This window comes from Euprymna scolopes, chromosome 3 (genome assembly GCF_053919585.1).
Source record: "Euprymna scolopes isolate OS-2025 chromosome 3, ASM5391958v1, whole genome shotgun sequence".
NCBI lineage: Eukaryota > Metazoa > Mollusca > Cephalopoda > Sepiida > Sepiolidae > Euprymna > Euprymna scolopes.
In genome coordinates this window covers 150,916,072-150,943,955 of record NC_136484.1, presented here as the reverse complement: position 1 = coordinate 150,943,955, position 27,884 = coordinate 150,916,072, and the positions used below count along the sequence as shown (strand labels likewise).

The 27,884-nt window shown below is 31.7% G+C and overlaps 1 protein-coding gene across 8 annotated transcripts in view; it reads right to left on the bottom strand.

Annotated features, from left to right (window-relative positions):
• The window catches only part of LOC145259827 (putative protein phosphatase 2C T23F11.1), a 338,384-nt gene that overhangs the window by 112,915 nt on the left and 197,585 nt on the right, over positions 1-27,884 (bottom strand). For all 8 annotated transcript variants that reach the window (XM_080117697.1, XM_080117681.1, XM_080117664.1 and 5 more), the window contains one exon: positions 8,945-9,028. In XM_080117697.1, coding sequence (XP_079973823.1) covers positions 8,945-9,028 — 84 coding nt within the window. The remainder of the gene's footprint in view (positions 1-8,944; positions 9,029-27,884) is intronic.

The window sequence follows — 27,884 nt, the reverse complement described above, 5'->3', positions numbered from 1 at the left end:
AGTTGAACCTATTTCAAATGTCAGGCTTATTAGGTTCATAACCTTGGAACATTAAATTCACCCCAAGTCAAAAGAAATCCACTGAAAACAATATGGTAACCTCTAGCCAAAAAATAATTTTTTGATCTGATAGCATAAGAGTTAAAAAAGAAAACACATAAAATTACTCACAAATTATATATATGGTTCATTTATCATAGTAAAGACCGTTTGCTCTTTTTCACTTTCCATTTCTGCTGTGCTGACGGAATAACAATTACAAGCAATATATGGTCCCTTCTGATTAATGCTAGTTTTCCTATCAGATAATGTGACCCACCCCCCGCCTTTTCCATGTTAAATAAAGTTTTGTCTGCTTGACCATGTCTTTTATAGTGTCAATAAGAAGTTTGAATCTCATACAAGTTTTTAAAATTTTTGTGAACTGAACAAGTATCTTAAAAATTGAAAGAAATTAAAATAAAATGTTTTCCATAATCCACAAAAAAAAACAAAAACAAAAAAAAAAGTAGATAAAGGATGTTCGACATTAGAAATTATAGTTTTTAAGAATAATTGGCTTTGAACCTATGTTTTTGCCAAGAAAAACTATGCATAAATACATTTATCATAGTCACTTACTCTTTCATGCAAATACTAAGTAGTTTAGGAGTTTTTTTCCACAAAATTTCAAATATTTTCCTTATATGGGATATAAAGCTGTATCAGCTAGATAAATATGTAAATTGACATACCAAGATACTGTACCAATGCCACTGAAGGAGCAAGTATAAAGTAGAATATGACAAGAAATTAATTAATGATTCAATTCTTTTAAAACCTTTCAACACAACACATAGGAAATTATCTGGTCAAATGCAATTTATTAAATCATAAAATATAACCAAAAATATTTTTTTTTTAAAATACAACAGAAATGCAACCAGTAAAGGAGAAAAAGTATTTTGTTTGTTGCTGTTAAAAACTGTTTTCAAACATAAGTTACATAATCAAATTAAAACAACCTCCCAATTATAACCACTATAAATATTCTTTTGATATTTAATATCTTTTGGATCTAAACTTTGAAAATACATTGTTCAATGTCAAATTCATCATTTAAACCATTGCAGAAAAATTGGATAATTTTTCAAATGAAAGTAATTTTTCAATCAGTTGAAAGAAACTACATATTCATAAGGATTACATGATCTTGATCAAAAAAGTTGTTGCTTTAGAAGGTAGAATGAATAGACAGAATAGGAAGAAATTTATATTCAACTAAATCAAATTTAATGGTTGTGTTTAACCCTTGCAAGCATCATCTATATATACAAGAATAAAAAAGCATTGGAAATGCAAAAGGATATAGGGATGGTATGCCAAAAAGTATACAAACAAGATAGCTATGAATGGCTAGGCACATAGAAATAGAATTGCATCCAAAGTATAGCCCTATAGCTTTTCTCCAATCTTCATTCCGTGCCATCATTACAGTTGTAAAAAGCTATAGGGCTATACTTTCGATGCAATTCTATTTCCATGTGCCTAGCCATTCATAGCTATCTTGTTTGTATACTTTTTGGCATACCATCCCTATATCCTTTTGCATTTCCAATGCTTTTTTATTCTTGTTAATTAGTATTTTTACTTACAGTCTTATTTTTAAACTTACATTCATGATAGTATTGTCTTTTTTAGGAGGCGGCTCATTGCCGCCTCCATTAGTAGCAGGTCGCTTCCTGCTGGGTTTTAGGTCTTTGGGTTTTGGGCCTTAGGAATTGCCTCTTGGTCCTCCATCGGTTCTATATTACATAGAGAGTGCTACCGCCTCTCTGATAAAACAGTTAGGGTATTATAAAGTTCTAAAATGTTCATACCTTCACTATTAAATTTTTCTTGACTTTCTTGCAGTTTCTTTTGCGGTTAATTTAACTTATTTCCTTTGGCGTTTGGTGAGTTCTTAGAAGAACTGGTCTGATCTACTTTTCTTAGCGAGCGAAGAGATTCAGCTGCATTTAACATAATGGTTGCTATAGTGTATTTTTGCGCATGCGTGAGAATTTCAAGTTTCCTCCTTATTTTTCAATAGTTTGACAGTCGTCATGTGTCTTTCTGCCAAGAGCGACAGACGTCAGTGTTAGCCGTGATCGTCTAGAGGTTAGGACCCCACATTGTGGCCATGCTAACTTAGGTTCGAATCCTGGTCACAGCATTGACATTTTGTACATATTTTACAGTCCAAAATCTGAAGAATTATTTGTTTTTATAACATTGTTTTTTGACGTCGTACTTGCTGATAGGTTACTCTTATAACAATTTTGATCAACTGAGATAAAGATTTCGTGGTTTCATTAACGCTGGTGGGTTACTGTTTAAAGAAAAAACCTTAACGTTCACCTCAAATATTCAGCGTCCAAGAAATATAGGCCACTGGCAAACTGGAACGTTTGTGAGCATCCGGTGTATTATTTGGAGCTGTCCCTTTTGAGAGAAGTTCCGTGTTCGAAGTGGTCTGTCTACATTGGGTATATAGTGTTTAAAACTTGTTATTACACGTAATCTTATTTAATTATGGAGTTAGCTAAAAAGCGATGGGTCACTGCACTTCTTTGTGTAAAGAGCAGTCGATTGATGCTTGAACTGCTGTCAGAGACCGTTCGTATGCCGAGATACATCGTCTCAAAAGAAAGAAGAAAGAAAAAGAAAGAAGAACAATTGGCCATTTTTGTACCCTTTTTTTTTTTTGCTCTCTTGACATTTTAACCGACGTTCTGACACTCGCTGGATTTGTAAGACACTTCTCTGTAAGAATATGTGCTTTTTGAAACTTATAAGTTGATTTTAGTTGAGATTTGGATAGTTTTGTTTTGTAGGCGTATATAGGCGTGTACGGGCCATCCCTATATAGAGAGTGCTACCGCCTCTCTGATAAAAGACAAAATGTGTGTGACCATTTCGTGTATGTCTAGCAAAGGCTTTTCTCGCACACGCTTCCGGGGGGGGGGGGGATACGATCGCTTAGAAGTGCTTATATAGGCCATAGATAATATCTAGGATTTGGGAAAGTGCGTCGCGTCTAGATTTATTTACATCGACTTTTACAAAATTATTGCTATTTTGGCTTCTCACGTGATGATTCGGCTTTTTCGTATAAAAAGCGAAACTAATTCAAACCTAAGGGAGCGTTCTCGGCATCGCGCCGGGAAATGTCCAGAAGCAATCAGCTTTGATCATTCTTGTACATCAGACAATTGCTATTCAATCTGGACAATTGGGAGCTGGTTTCCCCCTCCCCAACATCTGTTGGGGAAAAAAAAAACCAGTCAAATTATGGTAAACAAACCCAAACGCTGCCTCGCAGCAAAAGTTAACTGCGTGACTTCTATTTGACCTCCTTAATTAGGTCAAATGGAAGCAGCAGAGTTAACTTTTATTGCGGCTACCTGTTTTTAATACTTTAATAAATAAATTCAAACATGTCTCCGTTGTATGTCGCAATGGCCCAATGGTTAACGCTGCACAGTTTTTCGCTTTTTTTCATACTTTAATTTCCAACTTGTCCTCAAGGGTTCGGGTTCGATCCTCATACTCACCTACCAAAACTTTTTTTTTTTTATTTTAACCCCCACCCACCCCCGGAGTTTTGATTTACCCAAAACACCCGGGCAACGCTGGGTACCCCCCGCTAGTTAAATATACAGTAAAATGAAATCCTTTCTGTTCATTAGATTGACTTGAATGAAATGTTTCAAAATGGCCTCTCTCTCTCAACATTAAATATGTTGGAAAAAAAAAAATCACCTTATATATATATATATATATATATATATAACAAGTCAATATATATATTAGGTGATTATTTTTAAAATTTTCCAACATATTTAATGTATTTTATGTTGTAATGATATGACTAAGAAAAAAAAAAAACATACACGCATACACAATTAACTTCCTTAAATATTAGTTGAGTGATTGATTTTGTTTTACGGCATATCAATTTTGGGGTTATTTAATGCCAGTTACAGTAATTTACTTTAGAAAAAGTTTTTATGTTCGATATCATCAAATATTTATTCATGAAGTTTGGTTTGGTTATTTTGTTTTACGGTGTATCAACCCTTTTTCAGTTTATTTAATGCTGAATGCAGTAACTTTAGAAAAGGTTTTATACTTCAAGGTTTTTTTAAAATCTGGAAATATTTATTCATCGTGTTTGGCTGGATTGTTTTGTAGAAAAAATTGTTTTTGACTTTACAGAACATGATTGAGTTTTGCAAAGAGAAAGGGAAAATAACATCAATGTTTGGTGCATTTTTGGTTAGAAAGCCAGTATCTTCAGACAATTTGATCTGGTAGCACTAGATGCTTTAACAGGTGTTAACATTCGGAGCTAAATTGGACCTGAGAACAATAGTAACCAAGAGGCAACTCAACATTTCTCACAACCCTCAAATTATCCCTCACTACTGAATGTCTTAATATTATACCCAGGACCTTAAACTATGAGGTTTGAAAATAAAACTGAAAAAATAATTTATCAAATAATCAAATTTCCTTTATATCTCATTGATTAAACGATGTTAAAATAAAAGGCATTAACACTAATATCAATAGGATCAATATCATTATTATATAGATGTTAAACTAAATATGATCGGCCACCTGAAGAAAGTCAAATAATTCTGTTGTTTCATTTTTAAAGTATTTGATGAAGACAACTAAGATTTTTATTTGACAATTTTTTAAATTTAAGTTTAGGAAACCTGTAAATATAATAAACCAAACATGCCACTATAAAGATTTGAAAGCATTAATAAGATAAGTTTCTATGGATGATAGCAAGGTTCAAGTTGATTCCTAAACTTCACAGCCAATCACTATCCATAAATTATACAAGTCCAAAGGATCATTTCTAATTGTTGAATAATTTTAATGCATTAATCAATGAATCTTTTTTGTTGTTGTTTAGGTTTATTCTCACATCTATTAGAAACTTAGATCCACACTTTAATTTGCAATAACTTCTTTTATTGCTAAATAAATTGAGTGAATGGACATGGCAGACCTAAGGAACCATAACCTGAATCAAGAGGTGGAAATAGGCTAGAGTTAATTTATTACCACCATAAAAAGGGCTCATGTCTGCCTGACATGCAGAACCTGAATCTAAGAAAGACCATGTGTACACTGAAACAGGAGTACTTATGTGTATCAACCACATGTGACTGCCTAATAGATAGATAGTTGCCTTTTAGCATTCAAAGGGCTAAGATCGGTAGTGAAAAGTGTTATTGAAGAAAAGTACATACTACATAAAGTTCCAGTGGTGAGCAAATTGTTTCCCTGTGTTTAGTATCAAAAATGGCATTGTTGGGGGGAAAAATCTAATATACGAGAAAGAGCTTGTCACAAACAAACAATGCTGTTGCGCTGAATACAGTGTCAGTTGATAAAAGTATATCAGAGTTCTAGTGGTGAATACATTGTTTCTATTGAAGGATACTATCTTTCCCTTTTTTTATTCCTTCAGATTGAATAGACGGAGGTGTGCAAGAATTTCTACATAAAGCTCTGTATTCTGCTTTTTCCATGTTTAAATTGGAAATGGCATTTTCTAAGTTATGGATGTACATTACAATTGATGGATCTTAAAAATTCTGTTCTTGTTAATTTGTCCTTCAAATTAAATGAAATATATTGTTTATGACTATTTTCTTGATAATGATTGTTGAATGTCTCCAAATTTGTTTCTAACATTTTCTCGCAAGTTTCAATGGTTTCCAACCACAGTTTCTAAATCTTTATAATGGACCGTTGGATTTGTAGTGTTACTATACTGTCTCAAAGAAATTACAAAAGGCTTTTTCTTAATACAAGCAAAACAACGCATTCTCCTAAATCAACATGGAAATATTTCTTCCCAAAATGGAACTGGTTTAAAAAAATATTAATGAGTTTACCTATCTTGGCAGTAAATTTGCAAAAGAAAATTGCACAGTAAATCAATCTGGAAATTAAATCTTCTGACCAAGATGAAACATGACTTCTTTGAAGTCAGCGTTACATCAGTTCTCATATATGGAAGTAACATATATGACAGTGTGCATAACAGAATGTTTATGAGTTACACTTAACATCTACTGAGAGTAATATCCTACAAGGGTACCTTCATAGATACCTTCAGATCGGAGTTTTCCTCAAAGAGAACAACCAGATTTGATTGCTACTGCTAGAGAGCTAAGAATGAAATTGTCAGCCATGTTCTTTTGTGGATGTTAAAACAGACATACTTCCGTAAAAGATCAAACAGAATTTACATTAAGCAATGAGCAGAGGATACACAATGCATCTATGAAGACCTACACATGGTGTAATGGGGCATAAAGTGAGATGGCATGAGAGTCAAGAAGATCCATAAGCATACCACATATTTGATATATGGTTTGTTGCATTTACTAATTTTCTAAACTTAAAATCTACAATAAACATGTACAAATCAAAATCTTATGGTTGTTTTTATTACATATTTTCAACTTAATTCATAGAATAAACATGAAAATCACAATATATTTTAAATATAAGAAAATTGAATTAAATTAATTTTTTACTGAATAACGAATACATTTTTAAAACCAAAACTGGAAAGATTAATATTTTCACTAAAATTGCAAAAGCAAGATTTTTAATTGTCAATTTTCAAATATTTCAAATATTTCAACCAATTGCTGGAAAATTTCACTGATCTAACTATATAAGACTTGTAGCATAAAAGTTGGTTCAATTGCCTTACAAAACAGTGCTCATTTTCGAGCATAACTCCATCCAAGAAAACTATGAAAGCCACTCCAGCCTATCTATCTAAGCAAAGAATGTAATGTGTTAATTACTCAGTCCAGTCTGCAAAAATAGTCCAGAAGAGCTGGAACAGAAACTAAGCTGAAATAGCCTTAGATAACTACATGCCATTTTTTTTCTTAGGTTAATAAAGTAACACGATTGGTTAATAGTATAAACTGCCACCACCACTTTAATTTCGGGGGGGGGGGACTTGTTTTACATAGCAATGAAGCTGACACCATTCAACCACACTCACATTTTTTTAATTCACCCCCACCCTTAATTTGTTTTTAACACTGTTTATCATTGCAGGACAGTGGTGTTTTTTGGGAAAAATTGAAAAATACCAATTCTACAAATGCTTTTGAGAAATGAGGCTAACAGTTATAAACTTATTACTCATCTACAATCACATTTTAATTAGTCATCACTATTTCTTACATGATATCAAAAAAAAATTAAGTTCTTCTGAAAGAATCGCTTTATAAGTATTAAATATAGTGGCAGATTAATACTTCATGTGATTGGAGCAAAAACACCATGGCTTCCTGTTCATTTTCTATGAATCAAATAAATTAAAATTTAATTGAACTCAAAATGATAACAGACATTCTTAACATGAATCCATTCACTTTGCAAATTTAGCAATGAAAAATTATTTCAAACTTAAAATGCATGACAGATGAAAGCTTCTGCAAGGACAGCATTTTATAGGGATGAATGCACACATTTAAAATGTCATTTCAAACTTGAGCATAACTTGTACAGATATTCAAACATCCTCAAAACAAAATGTTAAGAAAAAGTTATGTAAAAATACAATTTTATATGAATAATAACTTGAACAAGATAATATTTTTTCTTTATGTTCCAGGTTTGAATATGGTCCAAGATATTTTTGCTAGTCTGAGAAGATGGTATCAAACAAACATATACTATGCTATAACCACCCCCATGAGGAGGTTGTAATACCTGGGAAGATAGTTTTATGATAACAGGACAGATAATACACTACCCTCTCCCTGAATTTAGTACTAAAAAATAGTACAGAAGTACAATAGATGTCATAGTATAATTTTAGTTTCAGATATCAAATCTTCATTAGTAATAGATAAGACATTTAATTCCAAAGATTCTCTACAATAAATATCAAATAAAGAATATTCTCTAAGATTTTCTAATCGATTTCTTTCCAGTGTGAATAATGAAAAGAGTAAATCACAATATTATATAAGTAATTAAAGGTGGATGTTATGTAGAATTAATACAGATTAACTAAAAGAGAAAATACTAAACGAACAAAACTAAACCAAAAAAACAGTTATGGAAAAAAAAACTGATACTTAAACTAAAGTTGATTTGGCACCCAACTCTAAAAGAATGTAATAAATCCTCCCACCTTTTTACTTACCTATTAGCATAACGCTAGTGAAACTAAACAAGTGATCATGAGGTCTTTATGCATCATAATGCTTTACTATTGTTTCAGTATTATTCATGGTTTTAACAAGATAGAGTCATCACTAGGGCTATGATAACAGCATATTCTTTTTATTGTTTTGACTCTGGAGTATGGATCTGACAATTAGACGCAGTTAATCAACCGAGAACAACACCACTATATAAAAGCATATAAGATATCAACGGATACACGTTCAAGTCAAAACAATGAAAAGAATATGCTGTTGTTCTAGCCCTAGTCATCACCTAAGATCAATGGGAATCTAGCGAAAGCTATTTTTTCTTTCCACAATGAATTTTGTATCACCTGTAAGCTTGCCTCATCTCCTCCCATCCTTATTATTTTCTTAGAGACAAATGAAAAAATTTCAGAAATTACTTTTTTAGTAATATTCGGAAATATATATCAGGAACAGAAGTCACCATTTAGAAGATATCATTTTTAAAACTTAACACCAAACAGCATATATTTACTTTATTGATATTAAAATATTGATTTCAATCAATATTTCAATCAATTGGTCTTCTTGTCAACTTATAAAATTTAGAAGCTCCATTGCCCTGTATAGAAATCTTTTTTGTTTGGAGTAAAGTAATACAAAAATAAATGGTCATTAAAGAAAATGTTGGTCATTGAAACATATAAGCAAATCTCATTACTCACCTCCGTGGCCATCAAATACTCCGAAATAACAGCTATCTTTATCAGAAGGTAAAGTCAAAAGATGGGTATGGGCATCTTCCATGTCTGAGAAAATCGAGTTAAAGAAAACTGCCAGCAATCAGTTTTATTTCAGAATAGCAAGAAACTACATTTTATTTGGTTATAAAATTGCAATTAATTCTAATTATAGAAACCTTTTTGGATTCTATTTTATTTTTTATAAGAACATTAAGTTGTTAAAAAAAAAAAAAATTCAGGGTATTTGCATTTTTGTATTAGAAAATTAATATGGCTTGGAAAAATATTTTTATAGTGTTTCTGTCCGTGTCCAGTGATGCAATGGAAAACAAAGCACTATATCAATGTCGAAAGATCGTACCCGGAATGAGTGGATTACATAGCAAAGAAATTTCTGCATAAGCAATGTAAGAAAAAAGGAAGTCAATATAAGAAATATGGCAGTGAAAAAGTTAAGTTATTCTTTTGGTTCTTGGTCTGGAAGAAGGCAGTATGTTTCAGAGATCTTCTCCCTCAACTAACAAGGAATTGATGGCAGGAAGCAACTAGGCATTATGTAAAATTAATGCATACAGTAAAGAAAACTGAAACCTCAAAATATGAACTGTCATATGCTTGCAATCAAGAGAGGCAAACAACACTACATTCATTATCAATATGTAAATAATACAAAGCTGCTTACACACATGTTACAAGGACAAACAACTTTAAGTAAAATTTTCTGAAGAATCTAATGGTGATACTAATTTTGTATTGGAGGAGGAAGGGAGGTACAGTAATATTGTAGAGTTTTCGTTCACAGCCGACATCAATAAACAAGATAGATTACATTTTATCTTATCTTATAAATAACTTGAAAATTATAGAAATTAAAAAATTAAAATAGGTATACGAGTTAAGGACTAGGAACAAACATACACAGGGATCCTTATTCATTTTCGGGCAAGATCATAGGTACCTATCCAAGGGGGAAAGTGACAAATAGATTCCACTTTCAATTGCAATTATTTTATTCCGTTCTAGTTAAAAATCTGAAAATAGTTCAAGTCTGTTTTTTTTCAAACTTCGCACTTTCATTGTTTCTGCAAGCCTGTAAAGATGATGGTGTTGAGGAAATTAGTCCAATTGAAAGTTTATTCCGACCGGCTTTTTTTTTTTTTTTATGTTTGGTTAAAGAAATTTACAAATTTTGATAAAAAATATACTTAATAAAACTTTTATGTATTTAATAGTTTTCTTAAAAAGTTAAAATATTTTAACATTTTTTGTTTGTATGCTGAATAAAGTTTGTAATGTAAATGAAAAAAAAAAAATCTTTTTTTGTTAAAAGTAAAATTAACTTTGACATTTGACTGAAAGCATTGAAAAAAATCTCATTTCCAAAAATGCCGGTCAGAATAAACCTTCAATTGGACTAATTTCCCCATCAACACTGTTATCTTTACAGGCTCGCAGAAATGATGGAAGTGCAAAGCTTAAAGACAACCTTAAAGTCTGATATGAATACAAATCTTGTTTTTATTAAAGCTTACATAATTATGAATACAATGAATTCTTGCTTTATTACTGCTATGATTTTACTAATACCTTGAGAAAGCTATGAATTCATCTTTTCTCCACCAAACTAAAAGTGAAATTGTAGGGTAAACTAGACTGAATACTTGGTAGGTCAATTATTCTAGAAGGAAGCTTCTTTCTTAGAACTGCATGCCTGTGGAATTGTCTTCCGTTTTCCTGCTTTCCGACTGACTACAATATGGTTGTGTTCAAGTCTAAAGTAAATAAGTTCTTGATGAGCCGTTCCATATAAGTTATCAAATTTACCAAATTTTCATTACTAATGATTACTATATTGTCCAATTTCTACTGTACACTCTTTAACCCTTATCCTTGAGTGGCCTCTCGGCCTTGATAATGTAGTGATGCCTGTGTAAAAAAAAACAAAAAAAAAAAAACATTTGAGACCCACTAAACATAACATACATGAGGCATATGTACAGTAATCACTTGCATGGTTGAAAGAGTAGGTAATGTTCTTTCTAATGATCAATCCACAAAAACATTCATGTGTGGATATTGTTTGACAATTTAAACATTATGATTAATATCTTAGATCCCTAATAAAAAAAAGTTTCAAATATAATTAAAGAAATGTCTTTATAGAGGAAGGGGGAGGGGGGTCACCACTTCTCAACAGGAACTTGTTCATGTTAAATTTGAAAACAGCCATGTTATACTCAACTGGAAAGCAAATCTGGTATTGTGTTCCATAGATGAGCAGTTCTAGGAAAGAAACTCATGGGATTTATGTTTAATTTTATGCAAAGATAGATTATAAGGGAAATTGTTGACAGTTGTAGCTAGACAAGTGTCTGCTGCTAATGTATTACGGAGGGGGGGGGTGAGAGATCATAGATAAAAGCTCCGTTGAGCACTTGACATGAAAATAATGATAGAGCAATAATAGTCTTGCTGTGTCTGTTCTGTGAGAAAGAGGAAGCAGGATAAAAAATAAAGCTCCGACCACTAGATTTCTAAAATAGTTTTGAGGCAGGGAAGTGTACTCTTAGCAATTCCTCCCCAGATGTGGCAACAGTACTCTATCTTAGGACATTTGGCTCTTATCTAAGTAGAGGATTGTTTCGGGAGTGAGATACCTTCTGGAATGGAAGAATGACCCAACCATTTAGTATTAGAAGACATTAGAAACAGATCTGATGCAAGTTTTCCATTTCAGGTCAAGAGCGAAAATCAGATCGAGGAGCTTGTCAAGGCAGAGTGCTGCCTCAAGACACAAGCTGTTCATTTCAAATTGGGGTAAAGTATGATGGGTGTTATAGTAAAAATTTACCTATATTTCTCTGAATTCAACTTCTTCCAATCTTATTGAATAATTGAACAAAAATCATTTCATCTTTCATCTTCTAAATTTGCTAACATTTCTTAATAGAAAAAAAATCAATTAAAAAATCTTTACGAAAATGCTGCAAATATGCAACAGTTTCGCTTAAAACTGAAACAAAACTGATGAAATTTAATGATTTGGAATTTTAAAATCAATAAAAATGAAAATGTATCTTTTGGTGACCCAAAAATAAAAAAGATAATGTTTCTTGCAAGCAAGAAAGATCAAGTTGTTTATTTAAAAAGATAAATGGTCATGAATTTGAATAAACATTATTACAATAAGAAGGAGTTGGGGGGGGTATAAAAACTCCTTTTAGAGTGGAATGAGAAGAGAGGAATGTCAAGACAACAACACAGGGGAGGGGCACATTTCACACAATCAATTTAGATCAAATACCAATGGATTAAGTTTCTTTCACTGCAACATTTATGAGGATTGCAGCAATATAAAATCAAGATATTTGTATTTATTGTTTTACTGCATTTCATGCTGAAAAGGTTTATTATGAAGTCTTAATTTGTTAAATATTCTTATTCTTTTTTGGTTTCTGAACAGTGAATGAGATTCAGTTTAAAGTTTTAAAGGGATGTATGAAATTTGGTTGGATGGAGTTGGGTAAAAATGTACTTAGATATACATGCATGTTTTGCTTAAAATCTGAGTATCTTTGATCAAAACTGGCTAATGAATTATTAGAAAGGACTATAAGAATCCTGATGGATTTATTAGCCAGTTTTGACCTGAAACAAAAGACACTTTATAGGAAATTTGAATGGGTTAGGGTTATTTAACGCTAAATCTGGTAATTTTGGCAAAAGATTTTATACGTCAAGTTCTTTATATCTTTGAATATTTAGCCATAGTGTTAAGTTTGGTTATTTTGTAGAGAAAAATTGTTGTTTTTGTTTTTTGCTTTGCAGAACATTAGTTTTGCTAAGGGAAAGGAAAAAAACAATAACATTCACGTTAGGTGCATTTAAGTCAGAAACCGACATCTTCTGGATGAAAGAAATGCTTCCTAAATACACACACACACACACACACACACACACACACACACACATATACTAGACATATCCATATTGAATCATTATCACTATTTATTCTACTTTGATTTCATCAAAACTAAAATTAAGTCTCTTTACATAAGGATAACATAAAAATAAAGTCTTTATTTTGTCATCTAATTTACATGTTTACTGTCTGTACAAATACACTGTAAATTAGCTGAAAAGAGTCACACTTTCTGTAAATTCTTAGTCAATAAAAAATAAATTGGAGAGTGGTTAGATCTATGCTCCTATAAATTTGTTTTTGTTTTTGTGTGTGTATTGATATTCATATTAAAAACCTTTTTCTATTTATTTAAAAAAAATACAACTTTGTTATATATGGGTTGTGAAATTGCATTCATCTGCAAAAGATCTAACTAATTTGCATATTCTTTTAAACATTCATTTTAATTAATTCTTATTAGCTTTTTTTCGTTTTTCTTATAGGATGATCATCTTTAGTTAACTATTACATGTAATTATATTCATGCAGATATTCTAAATGATTTATACTTGAGTAATATTTGCATAAAAAGGTTATAGTAAACACAAACCTCTTTCCATATATATATATATATATATATATAGTAAGCTATAAAATATATATGGTAATTAAGCTACACAGAATATTCCACGCTTCATCCATGCAAGGATTCATAATTTTTTTTTTAAATACAACTTTGTTATATATGGGTTGTAGAATTGCATTCATCTGCAAAAGATCTAGCGATGAATCCTAGCGTGAATGAAACGCGGAATATTCTGTGTAGCTTAATCGCTATATATATTTTATAACTTACTACCTAGCTCTACCTACATATTGAGCACTGCTGAAGTAAATACCTAAAGTTTATACATAAATTTATACTTCCGTATATTAATTTATGTGATTAAATGAAGTAGTTTATATATATATATATATATATATATATATATATATATATAATTCTGCCTACCAAACTCTTGTCAGTGTTGGGTCTACAGACATGAAACTTGATATATAAGGTATTCGAACTCATGCAAAACTTTATATTTGGGTTTTAGCTGGGGAAAATTTGTACACAAGTGTGAAAATTAAAAAAATATGAAATTTGCAAGGTGAAAGTCAAACAATGGCATTATGAATATGCATGTGTAACGTAATAGCTATTAGTTCCGGTTTTAATTTTTAGCCTAGTAGCAAACATGTCTTCATAGGTCAGGCATTAATGGCAAAGGAAAAAGTAAATCATAAGCTAAACATTTTGGTTTCAATTCTCAGTGTGGCGCAACAGTTTTTTTTGATTTTTTAAAACTTTTTTTAAATCATTACTATATACTTGGTCCAATATAATAAATACAAAATCTGCATTAATCTAAATATCATATTTAAGCAAATTTTATGACTGGGCAATGCCGGGCGATCTGCTAGTTAACATATAAAGTGAGAAGAGAGAAATCCATAGATAGCAAAGAGAGAGATGGATCATTTATGGCTAATTAAAAAAAATTAAAACGGATTTTTTTTTTCTAAACAATCTCAGAAGTATGAAATATTTCATCATATATTCTGTGTTATTAAAATATATAGCCAGAAAAAGCCTCAAGTAAAAAAACTCTGAACTTAGCTTTAGTATAATATTTCAAAAAGATAATTATGGTTATAATTATTATATCAAGAGTATTAAGAGGTGCAGTTTCTCATATACCGATGTGAATCCTAATATGATTGGGGATGTTCAATATTACAAATAGAGCATTATTATAGTTAAGAAATATATAATATAAAATAAATATATATATATATATATATATATATATATTATTCAAGTTTGAATATTTCATGGAATATTGTAACTCTTTAATGAGTGTAAATCAATAACTGAAAAGGATGGTTATTTACAATAAAAAAAATTCTTGAAAAGGACCGAGTTATTTATGGTTTTTTTTCTTTCTTAGGGATGTTTATCTTTGGATGACCAAAGAATCAGTGTGGAGTTTTTAAATTAATAGATTTTTTTTTTTTTTTATTATTATTATACTTTGGGGAGATTCAGCAATAACATATTCCATTCAAGAAATGTATCATTCAATGCTTTTGTAATAATAATGTCCTTTATTGTGGATAAAAAATAATTCTTATGGACATGATACCAATTTCAAATAATATTGTTCATAAGCATGAAAACCTGCATATATAAACTCTTCATAGAAGTGGTGAAAGTTTACAATGCCAGTCAATCCTTGGTGATGAATTGTGTTTAGTTCTTTTCACTAGAACTTTCTTGCTAACCAGTAAACGAAGCATCAGCAGCATAGCTATTGAAGTCACTCATGAAATGAAGTCTTCGTAACTGCTCTAGAAGATTGTCAATTTCAGATTGGGTGTTTAGAGCATATGATAAGAGTTTTATCAAGTTCTGCTGATACAGCAATTGATTGTAATCTTGTTTGTAGTTTGATTTGGATATGCTGCAATTATTATGGATTGTCCATAAGAAGATTTATTCTTTTTGATCTTGTATGAAATGATATGATGCATAATGTTTTAAGTTTATATTATTTTCCTTTACAAAAGTCTTTAGTAGATAAATATTTGCAGGGTAGAATTTTCTCATAAAAATTCATTGATGTTTGACTTTACTTCTTGTATTACTCCATTAGATGTTATTGTTTGTTATGATTTAATATTCTATTTGTGAGAGCTTTTGCTTGATCTTGGTCATTGTCTGTTTATGACTTATTTATTTTTATTTTATTTTTTTACTTCCATTGTCTCCAGTACCTCATATTTGTTTGGAGTTGGCAGGAAAATTTATTCCTATGTTTCTCTTTTGCATATGTTCTGGATTATGGAATATGTTCATGTTTAACTTTCCGTTTAATATTGATTTTCTTTGTATGTTTTTATTGATATTAGAAAAGGTCATACTCTGAAAAAGTCATAGATCAGCTGGTTGTTCTTTCATTTTAATAGTTATTTTAAGTTTTTGTCAAGTTCGATTTTCCAAATCAAATGATGTTTAAGGATTTGACTGGTTGTGTTTATCAACTCTTTTCAAGTCATTTAATGCAGGATAAAACTAATTTTGATAAATTAGTTTTATCCTTCAAGTTTTTAATATCTTTAAATACTATCTGGAAACCATTATAGTGAAGTCATTTATTAATAATGAACACCTTATGACTATTTTCTTTGATCTAGAGAAGTCACATGCTAACATACTACAGGGAAGTAAATATATCTATATAGATTCCATCAAAGCAGGTAGAGTGTCAGTTAGGTTTCTGTGTGTCTCAGAAACAGGTGCACTTTAGCTGATGGACCGTTTGTGTTTGGTTGAAAATAATTGATAGTATGTCGGTCACTAAAGAAACCAAACTAAGAAACTGTCAAAATAAAATATTTTTATTTGATTTCTGATTTTGCTTTCAACAGAAAATCTTTGTGTTACAGCAATGATCAAAACCACATAATTGACACTATGGCCAGTGTCAAAATCAAGAACCAAATTCAAACAAAGACAAAAAGTGGACAATCAGTGCCTGTGAAGTGAATGCATATAAAAATATTCAGTCTGAAATCACAACTCTCATGTCATGTCAGCGTATGCCTTCTCTAGATCATTTTAAAAAGTCACAAGACGGTCATTATTAATATATAACTCCATTATAATTGTTTCTAGGCAAACCAAGTGGTCAGTTGTGCTTAATTTATTACAAAATCCTGATTATAGATTTGTAATAAAACCATTGGATTCCAAATCTCAAACCAATCTAATGATTATCATCCTTTCCATAGTTCTGCAGAAACCACTCTTAAGAAATATGAACATAATTTTGCACATTTAAATCTCTGTTTTCTAGTCTTGAGATTGATATCATCGTTTGTTTTCATAGGTCCCTAAATTTTCCTTCTGTCCATATTTTATTATACATTTTTAAAAGTCATTTTCATGATTTCTTAGTAGTTGCCTTAAGAACTCATAATTAACCTCATCTGGTTCTACAACAGTATTGTGATATCCACTAATTCTGTTACATATTCTCTATTACATTTTTCCAGACTTTGTTTTAGAGTTTAACTAGCAAAGAGACCCGACGTTGTCAGATATTGAATGAGGCTCAACAAATGTTCAACCCTCCCATACTTTTGTTATAGAAATCAGTGAAATCGCACATTTTCAAAAAAATCGGCCAAACCATTTCAGAGTCCACAGGAAACGAATTCACACATAGACAAAATTCATTTTATATAATAGATTATTTTTCTGGATTTTGTTTGACAGTTATAAACTTTGGTTTTCTATTTTGACTTTAGTTTTTGGAAAATGTTTCTGCTACAAGATCTATTATAGACATTTTATCAGTTATTGTGCAACAATTTCCCTGATCATTTCCCAAATTGCTTTGGAAGTGGAATTTAGCTTGCTGAAATATTTTGCCAACATTCTTTTACCCTGCAGTCATTTGCTCCATTCAGCTTATAGTCTATTAAACCCGTTTCATATTGAGTTTCTAGCAAGGCAGGCTCATTTCTATAAAATGCTGATTTCAGAGTTTTTCTCCATTTGTATCATTTTTTTCTTTAATAAACATTTCTCCATTAACTGTGTAGTGGAGCCAATATGCAAACAAATTGTGCACTGGTGGTGATGGCTGTTCTTATCAGGCACAGCACTGTTGCCCTAGCTTTGCAGTGAAAAGGAAATGGTAGCTCTCTGAAAGGAGTGAAGCCAAATAATCTGTCAACAGTTATATAGAGAAGTCATTTCATCAGCCAATTGCTGGCAGTATTTACATAATATAAGCATGTGAAATTGCTTGTTTGGTAAACAAGAAATTTGAGATGAATTTTGTTCTGCAGATGACAATTCTCTTTTGTGTTTTGTTCATACTCTAGTGATCCTGTTGCTTTCATCCCTCACAGTTATTGTTCTTAAAGATTTCACAGGTCCGGGTGTTATACCTTGGGACCCTATGCCAATAAGCAGCGATTATGTGGATTTCTATGAGATTACATAATACTTGTCAAGATAATCTGGTGGAAAATGGAAATGGACCCAGCTGCAGCTGACATGATTGAAGTGGTGTTTTTCTTCTTTTTTTTGGGGGGGGGGCTAGACAAAATGTGCTAGAAGTGCAGGTGTTGAATGACATGGCAGAGATGTTAAGGGGGCAGAACAAAGTTTCTAATCAATCGGAGTTGGGAAGTGAAAGAGGCGACATGCATCTGACAATGTAGAGAATCTAAGTGAATGTTGATCTGAAACTGCCTGTATGGCACCATCATGAGATCAAGTTTGAAAAAAACAAGTTAAGAAGTAATTAAAATTAGATATTGGTCTCTCCTCCCATGAAGAAACATCTATATATAAATAGGATAGTGTGCATGCGATTTATTTTGTGTGTCATGCTTACATCCAAGTGACTGTCATTTAATTGTTATGGACTTTCATTTCTTGCAATAAATAATTTTACCAAGAATTCTTCATAAGTTTTGGTTTCAGTTATAGCTGATGGCACTCGAGTAATCTATTTTATAAATAATTTTATCAAGAATTCTTTGTAAGTTTTGGCTTTGATTATAGCTGAAGGAACTCACGTGAGTGAATAAATGACAAAAAACTATATTCCAAAATTCATGATGTTGACCATCTTATAATTTATTCCTTTAATTCAGTTGACATTTATAATTCCTGACAGTATCTGTTTTGTAGCACAAAATCAATCACTTAATTATTATATCAATCAATGAATCTATTATGCCCTTAACTCATCAGAAGAAATAGCAACAATCAATCTGTCAAAAGGAAATAAAGTGTGATTTGACATGATCAAAATCCGAAAATTGGAAGAGAAGCTGGAGAATCCTTTGACAAAAATTTACTTTCACCATGACTAATGTTTGTGCAAAATTTCACAAAAAATCCTAGTCGAGGTTATTGAGAAAAGTGCAAACAGACAAACAGGAGTGAATTATTAGGTCCAATCTCTCCTTTGTCAGGGGACCAAAAAGAATTAAATCAAAGAGATTTATTCAAGTATTTAAGATTTTTTTACTACTAATGAATCACCACTTATCAAGACTAAAATACACTTGAGGATAAGATTTATAAAATGGATAGATTGTCAATAGATGAATGATAATATGATAGGATTGAAAATGATGAATGGAATTTTATTTATGAGGACGGTTTATGACAGGTATTTGTTGATATTGTATTTGAAGACAGACATTTTGTAGTGTGTAGAGAAGCAACTTTGTAGCAATGTAAGTTTAGAGCTGTTCACAATTCACTACTAAGATTGTGTGGTATAGAGAGATTCAATGCATTAATAGATGTAGCTGTCAGAATGGACATTTTTCAAGCTTTTGTAAATGGTTCGCATTGCATGTATTTTATCCTCACTTTATTCATGAATAACAGTCTTGAATCTGCCAGGTGGTTTCCTTGGTGATTAACACATTTTAATTGCTTGTTAAATGATTCTCTGAATTGTCCGTACTGCTCTTTACACCCATTTCTTTATTTCTATAGCAAGCCTGATGGTGTGCGAACATTTAGAAATTTTAATATCGCAGAGAATTTAGGATTATGTTCCAACTCTGGCAATCATGAGCTAATCTTTGTTGTTGTTTTGTTTCATGACATATCAACTCTTCAGTTATTTAATGCCAAATCCAGTAATTTTGTAAAAAGCTTTTTATGCTTCAAGTTCTTTTTATCTTCAAATATTCATTCATGTTTGATTTGATTGTTTTATATATTATTTTAACAGGAATTCATTATTGAGATTAGTATTATTTATTAGTTTTAGTTATTGCAGACTATTATCCTTATTTTCTCTTAGTTTTTCACAATGTTTCAGAAAACTATTCCTCTGGCCACGATGATGGCCAGAGGAATAGTTGGCCGAAACGTTGTAAAATAACTAAGAAAAGATGAGGATAATAGTCTGCAATAAATAAAATTTTAAATTGTTTTGTTTTGGATTTTGCAGAACAGAATTGAATTTCACTAAAGGAAAGGAAAAAATAATAACATTAATGTTTGATGCATTTTTGGTTAGGAAGTCAGTATCTTAAGACGGTTTGAGCTGGTAGCACAAGGCTGGAAACAAAGTGAATATTAATCTTATTTAATAATCATGTTCTCTTTTTGTTAATATATCTGGCAGTACTGCTGAAAACAAACCCCAATAACAAGATCAAACATTTTGAGCATCATTTTAGGCAGAATGGTGGTATTAATTTTGTATTATAAGGTTTACAATGATATTGTGGAGTTTCTGTTCGCACTAGACATTTGTAGACAGTTTAAACAATAGAAAATATTTTATAACAAAATTAAACACTTTTAAGTAAAATTTTACAAGTAGTCGATCTAAGTATTTGATTTTTTTTTGTACAAGTATTCAATATAAGTATTTGATTTTTTACTTTATGAAATACCTCTGTTTTTAGTAGAATGTGTAAACTTTTTATTTTCTTAATGCTATCAGAAATTGTAGTCTTCCACATATCTTTATCACTAATATTATATAAAAGGTGTGTCAGTAGTTGTGTATTCATTCCCTATAGACTAAAATGGCTGGGTCGATATTTATGAAATTTCGCACAAAGGTACTTTATGCACCTGACAGTGTTTTTAGATAGGTTTTGTGTCGGAATGTCTTCAATACAAAATAATCTGATGAAAGAAGAAACAAGTGATTTTGACCAAAGTTAGCATCTTACACAGCCTAACATCACAAGTGCATTTGAGAAGTTTTATCATCACACAAGCCAAAAGACCAGACATGTAAAAACAAGTTCTTTGATATGAGAGGGATGCATTCGAAATGAATGTTTCTATTTCAAGCACAATTGCCTCATATTTAACATTTTCATTTTAAACTTAAATTCAAGCCATTATCACCACACAAGCAGTAAAGTCAGGCATATAAAATCAACAGTAGGTTTTTTTGATATGACAAGGGCAAGTTCAAAATGAATGTTTCTGTTTAGAGAACAATTGCAGCATGATATTTCACTTTTTTCATTTTAAATTTAAATTCAAGACATACATTAAAAAAAAATTGATTTATAAAATCAATAGGTTCTCTACAGTGTATTGTGAACTAAGTCACTGTGGTGAGGCATGTGAAGCTTCCTCCCAGTACACTGCAATGGGTCCATAATTAGAGCAGGCAATCAATTTGATTGAAAAATGGGTGATTTCATCGATTTTTATGACAATAAAAATATGGCAGTGTAAAGCATGCAATCATTCAATACTGGGCAACGTCAGGTCGCCCTGCTAATATATATATATTTTTTCTTTTTACTGATTTTAGAGATACTTTGGATTGTTATATTACTTAATAGCATTGAAGAGAAAATCTGTAAAGGATGAAAAAAAATTTTTTTAATTCTAGAAAAGTTTTGTCAGCCAACTACCCTTCTTATAAAAGAAAGTTTTGACTGGAGGAGCACGGGGTCAGCCAACTAAAGATATGGATTGGAATAATGAAGAAAGACATGGGGCTGGTGGCTGACCCTTATGTTTTTGATGTCTATTATTAGAACTAGAAGCGATTTAACTATGCTATAGACTCAACTGGGACATTCCAGCCCATATCATCCAGCCCTGACACCTCCACTCCTGATTTTTTTCTTATGAACACCTCATAAAATCTAAGTAAAAACTAAGAAAAATCTGCATTTTCAGCTTTATTTGAATAGAGGAACCCATTTTTTTCAGAAGGTTGTATTTAAATCCCGAAATATGGTATTTTTCAAAATATTTCTCAGTTTAAATAAGAAAATTGCGAATTTGTGACAGACTAGTGTGATCTGCTTGAGTAGTAGAACATAAACACATAATTTGAACTCTTTGGAACTTATTTTACAATTGGATATTGTCATTACAGATCTCACCACATGCAGTATATTAGTTATTTGTTTATGATATAACGATTTTATTCCAAGTCATGTTTGAAGCTATGCTGCTCAGAATTTTGGCCTTTTGTAAGTTGTTCTTTGCTTGTGGTGTTCTTTATCAGTTTGTTATTGCTGAAGAGATTTACAATGACTTCCTTATGCAGTTCTTATCTAATAATACCCAAAAACATTCAACTAAGCATAGTCTTTGGGTACAGTTACAGGCATACAACAGGTTTCTAAATCTTGGTCATACTTTGGAACAAAATTTGCTGATTTTGAACAGATATATCAAATATTATACATGTTTCTGGGTAAAAATTTGATGGGAAATTCAAATTTGGGCATTTCAATACAACATCTGAAAATTAAAGATACAGGAGTGCTCAATTTGGGGTACTTTTTGGCAAAACGTCCATGTAAAAAAAAAAAAACACGGTTTTTGAAGGCCAAAATTGAAAACCTGACTCCTAGAAGTTGTTCCTTATATTGATAGGCAACTTTTGTGTGTACCAGATTTTTAATTTGGGATTTCAGAAAAAAGTATTATTTTTTAAATTTTTGATAATTTTTCAGAAAATCCAGAAAAAGTCACAAATGTCAAAAATTCTTGGCAAGTATTTACTTTTAAATTGGATAATTTCTTGTAGCCTAATCAGATAGTTATTCATCAAATGGAGATCCGTGTGTATTGCTAAAGACAAAAGTTTATATCACACAAGTTATATTGAAAAATTGAGAAAAAGTTACAAATATCTGAAACATTTTGTCAGTTGCCATATAACACTGTCTTGAGCATAAAATACCAGTAACTAAGTTTTGACTTGGCTTCATTGCTGTTTTTTTAGACCATTATAAAGTATGGATGGCAATTAGCCCAAATTGTGCCTAAGAAACATCACACACACTGAAAAATCAGTCTTAAATCAGGGTTTGAAAACTTTTGTCACTTAAAAATAGCCTTTTTTTACTCTATTTTTGACCACAAATGGTAAAAAATAGGACAAACTCGCATCGAAAAAGAGGAAATCATCTGGAGAAAAAAAAACAGTTTCTGCCTGGCAAATTGTATACTTGACAATATTTCAACAAATCAGTGTTGTATGAGTGCCTTATATTAATGTTTTTGGATAAGTATATCTATTTTTTTGACCTTGAAAAGCTAATTCATGTATTTAGGTCCAAATAATTTGAAAATAACAAAATTCTTAAATTTTACCATACTTTTTAAGACATCAGTAATTTTGAGCCATTAAAATATGGAAAACATGAGAAAATTACCAAATCCATACATTTCCTTTCACTGAACCATATTAAATGATTGGAAGGAGTTAAAATGGTAAATAATAATGTCTGAAATGAAAGAGTGAGGACAAAGCAGTAATGTTTAAAAACAAAAAGATTTTAGAGTAACAAGCTATTGATTTGACAATTCAAATTGAGCAAATGTTAAAGTGGTGCATCTTTGCCACGTAACAGTTGAAGTGAATGTAATGTTTTTCTGAGGCTATTGTTGTTTCAAATTTGATAAAATTGAAACTGATGAGATTTTTTAAACACATTTGTCAGTGAATGGAAATATTCTGAGTGATATTTTACATGTAACAGTACCACTGTATGTAATTGTTCTTGAAACTTCTGAATTTCCTCCCATAAATTTCATCTCTATCTTTTAAAGAATTAGAAAATAAAACAAAACGTCACCTAGAATTATTGCTTTTTTTTTTTCATAAGAGAGTTAAATAACTTTTCATCGGTTTTGGCTAGTAAACGAAAATATTTAATTATCAAAGGTCAACTAAGCAAGCATTCTATGATGATGCCTGGAGGTAAAGATTATGTGAGCATTGGCAACAAAATTCATGTGCAAAAACGATTAATCATGTGCAATCAAAGAACGCTGTAGCCTACAAGCAGAAATATCCAGTCCACAAGATAGGACTTTCTAAGTTTTGCAAGCTCTGCTCCAAATGGTGTCATTGTGTCATCGTTAGCTTCCCATTTTGTTTGCACTTAATCAGAATATAAAACTGTTTATTGATTGTTTTAACAACAGCGTTAAAACACAGTTGAAAAGGAAAGCTGAAGATGTGAATACTGACTGAAACCAACTCCTTAAGTTCATCGTCACCTACAAGAACTTGATGACTATGGTAGTGTGCAACATCACAAATCTTGGATGCATAACGCGTCGCGGTCAAAACTGTCCTGGATATACTACTCTGGAAAAGTACATTCATGACAAATTCATTTAACTCAGAATTGACAAGGCGATGTCTTAGGGCCAGTGGCAGAGTGTAGACAGGACAACCCTACAGATACTCACAGCTGATGTTGAAGATGTCATCAAGTTGCTGGTGTATGGCATAGATAACCTTACCACCCACTCTTTCGTAGCAAAGAGTTAGGTTCAATTCCTCAAAGAAAAGATAAGATCACTGAAGAAGAGTGAATCGTTCTTCTGGACTTCACAGAAAATTACCATTACGTGGTGCAGGATGAAATCCAGAGATATAATGGAATAAGGACCAGTGCACTATGCATTCCGTGGTGATATATTTCAAACAAGATGGAAAACTTCAACACATTTCTTTGTGCATAATATCTGATAATCTTGACCATGACACCTCTTTCGTTCACGAATTGCAGAGAATTGTCATGGCATGGATCAAGAATTTGCCACAGATTAAAAGAACTGAATACTTCAGTGATGGCTGTGCTGATCAATATAAAAGTTATAAAGCATTTCTCGATCTTTGCCACCACAAATCTGATTTTTGGCATTGATGCAACCTGAACATTCTTTGCAACAAGTCATGGGAAATCTTGTGACGGAAGTGGGGGTACTGTTGAGTATAAGATACTGCGAGCCAGTTTGCAAAAGCCTATCAACAACCAAATTTTAATGTTCCAAGCAGTTGAAGAATACTACAAAACATTAATTGAGGGAATTACTTTTCTGACAATTGACAAGAAATACATGGTATAAGTACAAGAAATCTTGTATCTCTAGTACCAGCTTGGTGATACCATCTCTGGCACTAAAAGTTGTCATCATTTCATTCCAACATCCCAATACAGAATCTGGAGAAATTAAGTATCAACACAACAATCTTTGTTGATTATTCCTTCCTGGCCATGCCAGCACCACAGAATGAGATACTAGAGTCTCTCAAATACAACAACTACTTCACATGCATCTTTGACAGGTGGGATTGATTGAGGTTATAAATAAAGATGAACAACACTTCACTTGCAAATTCCTGCACCTACATGGGCCATCAGCTCAATTTTATTGGCCTGGTACAGATGATAAGGGATGGACTCCACCGAACAAGGTAATCGTGAAGATCGTGACACCAAATAAGTCATCAAATGAAAGAATATATTTCATCACAGATGAGAAAAAGAACCCAGAACTACTTTGATGTTGAAAGTACTTGGATTACTTTTTATGATTCTTGGACATATTAGTTTGCATATTTACATATTAGTTTGCATATTTACATATTAGTTTGCATATTTGCATATTAGTTTGCATATTAGTTTGCATATTTACATATTAGTTTGCATATTTACATATTAGTTTGCATATTTCACAGTGATGCATATGTAATCTGTCGAATCATTAAAATTTTTCTGACATTTAAGATGACAAAGCCAAAATTTCTGTAAATATAGCGTTTCCCACTTAGATTCTGCAAATGGGGGGGGGGGGCATTTTGCTGGATATCCATTTGGGGAGGGGGCAAAGCGATGTTTTTGAGCTATTTAGATTTGTTTGGAGTCTTTTAAAGGCTATTTTACAAGTTAGACAAAGATTTTCCTGCTGAAGTGGGGGGGGGTCCTATCTACCCCCCACCCCCCCACCCCAAAATAAGAGCAGATTTGCGGGTCTGCAAGCTCTTGACATTCTGACCTATGTGTTCAGCAAAGCTTTGTGTTTTTGTACTAATAAAGGAGATCACACTAGTCTGTTGCAAATATCGCATTTTTCTTAAACCGAGAAATTTTTTGAAATACCAAATTTTGGGGTTTGAATACACCAGCATAATGGTAATGCCAAGAGATATTTTTTAACTTTTTTATTTAAAAAATCCAGAAGTTGTTTCAGGAAAAGCACCACAGTTATCCTTTTTGTTGCTCTGCTTTGGAGGGCCGAACGATCTCTTAAAAGTGCATCGGTGGCATATAAATTAGTCAAAACAAGGCCTCACTTTCATTTGGTGCCTTTTTAACCATGATTTTTGGATTTCTTGCCCTTGAAAACATACTTGGGTGAAATTTAGGCCTAAGAAGATTATTTTTAGCCCCAAAATTGCAAATTTTCTAAAATGTCCGGGTTCCAAAATAAGGTGTCGTGACGCACAGATTTCTTATTTCTGAACCGAAATCAACCCTCTGAAAAAAATTGGTTCCTCTATTCAAATAGAGCTGAAAATATAGATTTGTTTTTATCTATTATCTTTATGAGGTGTTCATAAGAAAAGAATCTGAGGGAGTTGGTGTCAGGGCTGGATATGGGCTGGAATGTCCCAACTGCCAATTGGCAAGACAGTCAACTCAATTTAAGCTGACTCTACTCACTGACTCGCCATTAACACTAGAAATAGAAATCTTAAACAATTCCATCTACATTTCTTATTTACAACTGCATCTATTAACTGAAATTTCATTTATAGTCCCTATTTACCTAATTCCCCACAGGAGCAGACCACAAGGGTCGATTTTTAATGTGAGTGAAATCCATTTCCTCAAAAGCAGGGCACTCTGGATAAAGACCTATACATCAAAAGAAAAACACCAGAGCATTTATGGTGGTGGTGATGAGAGTTGAGGGGACAGTCTTTGATGAAACAAAAGTCATTGAATTCCTCTACTCCCAGCATTTGAAGTCTTAGATTTCACAGCAAAATTAACATTTTTAGTTTCCATAAACTGTCATAAAAGAGAAAAGAATAAACAATAGGAAGAAAGGAAAAGGAAGTAGGGTTCTCAGAATCTGATAGGAAAATAAACAAAAAAGATTTTGATCAAAAAGTGATTAAAGCTGAAATCTGTTTCTTCTGAATTAAAAAAAAGGGGGGGTTAAAGAACTCACATCTCTGGGTAAATTAATAAAAAGAAATCACTGTATAAAAAAATTTTTTTAAGGCTATATATCCATGTTAGAAAAAAACCAATCTATCACTATTATATAAAAGGCACTTCGTCTGTGTCTGTGTGTTCGTTCTCTATGGACTCTAAAATGGCTGGGTCGATTTTCATGAAATTTCACACAAAGGTACTTTATGCGTTTGGCAGTGTTCTTAGATAGGTTTTGTGTTGGAATGTCTTCAATAAGTATCGATAATCAAAATAATCCGATGAAAGAAGGAACAAGCAATTTTTACCAAAATTAACACCTTACACAGCCTAACATCACAAGTGCACTTAAGAAACTTTATTACCCCACAAGCTGAAAGACCCAACATTATAAAATCAATAGATTTTTTGATATAACAGGGACACATTCGAAATGAATGCTTCTGTTTAAAGCACAATTTCACAATATCATCACACAACCAGTAATGTTAGGCATATAAAATCAACAGTAGGTTCTTTGATATGACAAGCATGCGTTCAAAATGACTATTTCTGTTTAGGACACAATTGAAGTATGATACTTGACTTTTGTATTTTAAACTTTAATGTAAGCCATTATATATATAAAAATAATTTTATAAAATCAACAGTATATTCTCTACAGTGCAATGTAGACTACAATGTATTGTAAACTTGGTCACTGCGAGAAGTGTGTTTCCTCCCAGTGCAATGCAATGAGTTTATAACTAGACCAGGCAATCAATTGATTTGATTGAAAAATGAGCGATTTCATCAATTTGAATGGCAATAAAAATATGAGAGTGTGAAACATTCGTTGATCATCATTCAATCCCGGGCAACGCCTGGTCAATCTGCTAGTAATAGAATAAATATATAAACAAGAGATTTATTGAAAGTGGGTCTCTTTAAATTATTAGCATATTCTCAAAAAAGAAATACAGGGTAAATATT